The 6,887-nt window shown below is 39.1% G+C and overlaps 1 protein-coding gene across 1 annotated transcript; it reads left to right on the forward strand.

Annotated features, from left to right (window-relative positions):
* Window positions 1–5,854: 5,854 nt before the first annotated feature.
* Window positions 5,855–6,685, forward strand: LOC147517057 (uncharacterized). The gene has a single exon (XM_086593463.1). The coding sequence runs from the start codon at window positions 5,855–5,857 to the stop codon at window positions 6,683–6,685; it is 831 nt and encodes a 276-aa protein (XP_086449589.1).
* Window positions 6,686–6,887: the final 202 nt, after the last annotated feature.

The raw sequence follows: 6,887 nt of genomic DNA on the forward strand, positions 1-6,887 counted from the left end.
TTTTTTACTTAGTGATTATCCAATAACTTATATTAGTTGAGATCTAGTTATTTTATATAGATTTAGTTTTTAGAACAAAAAATTAGTTTGTAGAATCAATAACTTATTGTTTATCTAGTGAATTATCAATAAATTAGTTAGAACAGTAAATTTAGTTTTTGAATCCATTACTTGGTTTATTTCATTTAGCTTGTCTTAAATTGATAATTAGTTATTCATAATTTTAGTTTTAAATTCAGTTTTAATTCATTTTGAATCTTAGACTATTGTTCAATTAGAATTATAAAGTTTAAATTACTTATATCAAATGACTTGTTCTTATTGTTCTTGTATTAGAAATGATAGTGTAATGATTCAAGGCTAAAACCTCTATTATAGGGGTTTGAGGAAGCCTTGAGGAAGCCTTGATGAAACTTGATTTTATTAGCGTAGAAATCGTCCTAGTAATCTATTCTATTATAGAAAGTAATTAGTTCTCTATGAGAATGGGTTTGATTGCTTCAGATGCTGATTGTTAGTTGGTAGAGATTACCATGAATGATTAGGGATTAGATAGACCTAATTATTATGCGAAAACATTTCAATTCGGATTACGACAAATTCTTCGTTAGTAAATTGAGTCGAATCAAGGTGGAATCAAATTCCCCTAATTCCTCCTCATATTGTCAATTTAGTATTAAATTGCTGTTATTTCATTTATCGCATCTTGATTAGTTGAATTACCATCGTAGTTAATTTCAATTCCATTACTCTCACTACTTTGTTAGCTTACACGAACTAGGAAACATTACACCTAAACAAACTAGGAGTGGAACGAATTCTCTACTCTAAACATATTGCATTGAAACGAGAGTAGAAACTTTGATATATATAAGCAAGAAAAGCCGTTTTAGTTTTACTTGCATTTGAGTTTCATCGCTTCTTCGTAGGTAAAACTATCGTTTTTTCATTTTATCAAATGGCGTCGCTGCCATCTTAGTTGTGTTTAGTTTCATTTTCTTTAGTAGTGATAATCCTGCCAAAGTCCCATTAAACCCACCCACCCTTGTTTGGTTCTAACTGTAGTTGTTTGCTTTAGAACTGATTTTTTTTGCAAGGATACAATGAGCGTGCCCCGCGCCCTCCAAGGCAAATTCAGAGCGCACCCTGCGCTCTATTGTTTGGACATCAGCCAAGGCACGAGCGCACCCTGCGCCCTTCCAAGGCAAATTCAGAGCGCACCCTGCACTCTATTGTTTGGACATCAGCCAAGGCACGAGTGCCCCTTGTGCCCTTCCAAGGCCAATTCAGGCGCGCCCAGCTCTCTTATTGTCTGACATCGGCCAAGGCACGAGCGCACCCTAGCGCCCTTCCAAGGCAAATTCAGAGCGCACCCCGCGCTCTATTGTCTGGATATCAGCCAAGGCACGAGCGCACCCTGTGCCCTTCCAAGGCCAATTCAGAGTGCACCCCGCGTTCTATTGTCTGGACATCAGCCAAGGCACGAGCGCACCCTGCGCCCTTGAAAGGCAAAATCTGAGCGCACCCCGCGCCCTCTTCTGAGTAGCCCAATTTCTATAGGTTAGTACAAACTTCCATTTCTTCAAGTTATTCAGTGTTTCTAACTTGTTAAATACACTGAGCTAGCATATACAAGACGTTATTCATAAGCAAAGCAAGGAGGCATTCAGGTACTTCTTTCTTCCACTCCTCGCATCTCCTGTTAGAGGATTTATACTAGCATATCAGGGTTGTTTTGACTGTTGTCGTGTTTCTTTAATATTGGACTTAGCCTTGCATGAGATTAAGGTCAGGTAGAGAAAAAACTACTAACGTAATTTATCGTGAACGTCAATACACACACCTATCTAGTATACCACACGCTACACCTGAAATAATGGCTGAAGAAAGAGAGTCTCCTCTCTCTAACTTTTACAAATCCCTGAACGATAGCCCTAAATCTTGCATCGTTCTTGCAGACCCAGTGGGGGATTTCCGAATCCCCCCAAATATATTTAATTTGTTACCAGTTTTTCATGGGTAGGCCATGAAAAACCTTATCAGCATATGCGTAGGATTGAACAAGTTCTTACCACATTCGATCATCCTACGGTAGGTGCGGAACAAATTAAACTAAGGGTGTTTCCTTTCACCCTAGCCAACAAGGTGGTGTCTTGGTTAACTCCTCAAGCGCCTAATTTTGTGGACTCATGGGCCAAACTTGTTCAATTGTTTATGGAACATTTTTACCCACCATTGAAGATAGATGAAATGCTTTCCAAGATTCAATTTTTCTAACAGAATCCTCATGAATCTTTTTCAGAGGCTTGGAATCGTTTCACTGACCTTCTTATAGAGTGTCCACATCATAACCTTGTGAAAGACACGTTAGTTCGTGCCTTTTTCAAGGGACTTTTACACCACCATAAAGAGGTCCTTGATATAATGAATGGGGGTAGTTTCCTCAGTAAAGGAGCCTCAGAGGCTTATAGGTTTTTAGAATATCAAACAAAGCGTAATAATAATTGGGGGGATAGTGACGACATCCCCCGCTCCGCTAGTTCTTCTTCAACAGTTAAGGCTGCCGGTATGTTTGAGATTAAACTCGATCCTGAGCTTAAAACTTTAATCGAATCTCTCACTAGAAAGGTAGAAGCTATTTCTGTTCAACAAAAGCTTATCCCCATCATGAATGTCAACTAATCCATGTAATTTATGTTTGAGTCCTGAGCATCCCGACTCCTATTGTCCTCTCGCCTATGAACAACAAACATCACAACCAGATAATGTTTGCTCCATTAATAGCTATCCTATTCCTAACGCCCCTTGGAGACAACATCCCAACTTCAATTGGAGAAATAATCAACAAGTTACATCTCCAGGATATAATAATCAAAATGTTAGGCCAGCAAACAATTACAACCAAGCTCCACCAAGACAAGGACAAGGACAAGGACAAGGGAATTATAATAATTATAACACTATTAGAAAAAAGGGCTTTTGTGACTGTTTTAAAAAGTTTTTTGTGACTGTTGTTTTCGAAACAGTCACAAATGGCAGAAAATGGTTTTGGTGACTGTTTTATAAATGTTTTTATCACCTGCGTATACAGAACCGTAACAAAAATAGCATAACTATAATTAGTTAGTGTTACTTGTGACTGCTCTAATAGCCCATTTATAATTGGTATATTTAATTATCACTGTTTAAAACCGGCTGACCCAAAGTCCTAAACATATTATAAATAAGTGCCCCTTGGCGACTTGAATAAATTCTAAACTTGCCACTTACTAGCTCCCCCTTGTCCACGACTCCAAAAAATTCTGAACTTGCCACGCACTAGCTCCCCACCTCTTTCTCTAAAAAAAAAAAAAAAAACCTGCACTCTACACTAGTACGATATCAAATACACCCCCTCTTATCCAAAATAAAAAACTTCCAATGGGCTACGGGGATGAAAAAGGATTGCGACCGGTGTTCCAATCTCGGTTGCAAAGAGGATTGCTTCGCATCGATCATTGAACCAGGTTAGTTATTTTTATCTTTATCTTCTCCTCTATTCCTTGTTAGGGTTTTTTTTCTCCCTGCCTTTCATTTTGCTAGTTCTAAATCCAGGTTTGATTTTGGATTTCATCTTTCATTGGCAGTCAACACTTACTCCCACTCTCTTCATTTCTTTTTCAAATTCGAAGCATGGCTAGTGAGATTTATGGTAGTCTGAAAGCTTAGATCTTCGATTTTGCAGATTGTGTAGAACACTAGCCAAAGCCTTAGGCTTCAAGATTCTGGCTTTGGGTGGGTCTGTGATTCCTTTGCATTTCATTTATTCCCTGAACTATGGAAAATAAATTGAATATGTGGAATGTTTATTTGTGTGATACTACCTAGAAAAAACAAAGTTTACTTGAAACTGTTGTGCTCTGGGTTATCTTCAATGTTATTTATTAGTAATTGATTTGTGATTGTATTGAGTGTTTGGGTGTGTTGTTACGCCAAATGCAATATAATACTGAAGGCATTGAAGTTGTATATCGGGATTCGATCTTATAACATTTTTTTTTATTTCGCATGTAACCACTAACAATAGATTGTGAGCTAAAAAACATTCTGGGTGATGTTTATTTTTGTGAGACTTTGGTGGCTTGAGTTTTTTTATTATTTTTTTCGTTAGTATTGAATTTCAGACTGTGTTGACGTACTGTGTTATTATTGTGATAGCCGAAGCAAATTCACGAGATTAAGGATTTCCTTCTCACTGTAAGAAGGAAGGATGCTCATTCTGTCAAGATAAAGAAGAGCAAGGATGTTGTCAAGTTTAAGGTTCGTTGTTCCAAGTATTTGTACACACTTTGTGTGTTTGATTCCGAGAAGGCTGATAAGCTGAAGCAGTCTCTCCCACAAGGTATGGCATTGACTCTTATGTATTACTTTTTTGTTTTCTTAATATTACTTGTACAAATGAATATACCTGATCTGTTTTTACGGAAACCCTAGTTAGCTGTTGTACTTTGTGGTCAATGACATGTTTTCAGCCCCATTTGAGATTATGTGGAATTTGCATATAAACGGATAACTATTTTCATTGTAAAGGTAGCTAAAAAGTTCAAGTAAGTTATCTGAAATGGGGCATGAAATCTTTAAAAAGCATGTGCTAACTGCTAAGTGATTTGTTGTCCACACTTCTTAAAGAGTTGTCTTTAGTGGTTGGATTTTATGTAAGCTCAAATTTGAATGGAGTATAACTATATGTTGTGCATTGGGATCGAGAATGTGTCAACTCCAACCGCTGAATTATGGATATGGTAGACGTTTCCACTGCCAAAATATATTGGAAAGATGCCAGATCTTCTCCGCCCGGGTGGAAAAGTTAAACTTTTACACCTTACAAAAATATACTGACACCTGTCCACCTATTTAACCCCTAAAGTTAATGCAAGATTTAAAAAAAAAACACACACACACAAACCCCAAAGTTTTTGGCTGTTTTGTCAGGTTGCAGCGATGGGGGATTAGTAGAGGAAGGTATGTCACTATTCAAGGAGATGATTGGTGGACAAGTTGGGTTTAGACCAGAGCTTGAGCATTAAGGAGAGTTGATGAAGCTTTTGAATTCATCAAACAGATGCCTCACGAACCAACTGTAGCCATTTTGGGTTCTCTCCTAGGTGCTTTTGTGGCTCATAAGATTAATATTTTTGTAGGTGAATTTTTGGCACGGTGCCAATTTGAAATTGAGCCACAAAATGCTATTATTCTTTCCAACTTATATGCTTATAGTGGAAGATGGGAAGATGTGAAAAATGTGAAAGAGCTAATGAAGGGAAAAGATGTGGCAAAGGAACCTGCGAGAACCTGGGTCAAACTGGATTGGTACGTGCACACTTTTCATATAGGAATATTTTCTCCTGAAGATGGATTCAGCCCCAAGGTTTGATAGGTCAGTGGAGCTCGCCTGACTTGGGGGGTACACTCATAATTGTGTATGAACCTTTCGCTTAAAGGAGGTATCTTTGGAATTTGAGGTACTGTTGTTTCTTCTCTTTCATCTGCCATTTTTCTTTTGTTTGCAAGAGGAACTATTATCTACTGGTTTCGCAATAGTTTCCCTATTGCCACTATAAGTTTCTTTGACGTAAAAGGTTAATTATTTGTTCGTTTAATAGCTGGGGTTGCTCTGTTGATTGAACTAAACTAAGTAGCCTATTCAACTGAATTGGATCCATGTCCACTTCTGGCCATGTAGAACCTGACACACGTCATTGAATGGCTAAATTTTTTACTCACTAAAATTTGTATATTTTTGTTGTAGGACACAGATGCAGCTCGATTTGTTTTCTTCTTTCCTATTTTGATCTTGATTTTTGGGACTTAAGTAATGTACGAAGATCAGGTAACGTCCTTTCAATATAAGCAACTGCTTGCTTCCTTTTTGATTTATATGTCAGGAGGGATCCTAAAGAACAGAGAGACTGCCTGGAAGTTTGTTAGATACAGCATAGCGAATGGTAATGGGACAAGCTTTTGGCACGACCCGTGGTGTGCAGGCCCACTCATCTTGGACCCTGATGCAAGGGCCCTTCTGGCTGATGTCGTTCCAATGGATGCACTGGTCAGTTCGGTGATACTTAATGGAGAGTGGGCAGGGAGTATCATCGACCTACCTGAATGTGAGGTGAAGAGGCTGATCATGAACACCGAGATTAACTCGTACATCTTGGAGGACCAAGTAGTTTGGACGCCATCGAGTTCAGGGCTGTTTTCTGTGTCCTCTGCCTATGCGGTCTTGAAGAATGTTAGAAGTAAAGTAAAATGGTACAAGATTGTATGGGGAAAGCTGTCGGTGCCGAAGCATTCATTCACCGTATGGCAGCTGTTCTCTGGATCGTTACCTACCCAGAATAGACTCATGGCGAAGAAGGTGATTGGGCATTCGCTGCCCTCCTGTGATTTATATGAGGAAAGTTCGGGCGACTTGTTCTTTGATCGCTCCTATTCAAACCGGTGTGGAGCAGTTTTAAGGAGGCGATGGGGTTACCAAGCGAGTTCAAATTCCCATGCAGAATGGTATTACATCATGCGCATTTGTAGACCGAAATCCATAGCTTCGGTGTTGAGAGCTAACATGTCTTTGCAGTGCAAAGCGATATGGAATGAGAGGAATTGGAGGCTCAAGAGGCAGCGATTTCTTAGTGCCTTGATTCAGTAAGTATGAAGGCTGTGAATAGTATGAAATTGTATCTAGGGAAATCACCGGAAGCGATGAAGGATGATGTCGCATCGCGAAACCGTTTTGACTAGGCTTCGGGGATTGGTGTAGTGTACACGCCGGGGGGAGGACCAATGGGTCAAATGGGCGAAACCTCTCTCGACATTCTTGTCCTTAACACGGATGGATCTCTACAACAGGG

This window comes from Coptis chinensis, chromosome 2 (genome assembly GCF_015680905.1).
Source record: "Coptis chinensis isolate HL-2020 chromosome 2, ASM1568090v1, whole genome shotgun sequence".
NCBI lineage: Eukaryota > Viridiplantae > Streptophyta > Magnoliopsida > Ranunculales > Ranunculaceae > Coptis > Coptis chinensis.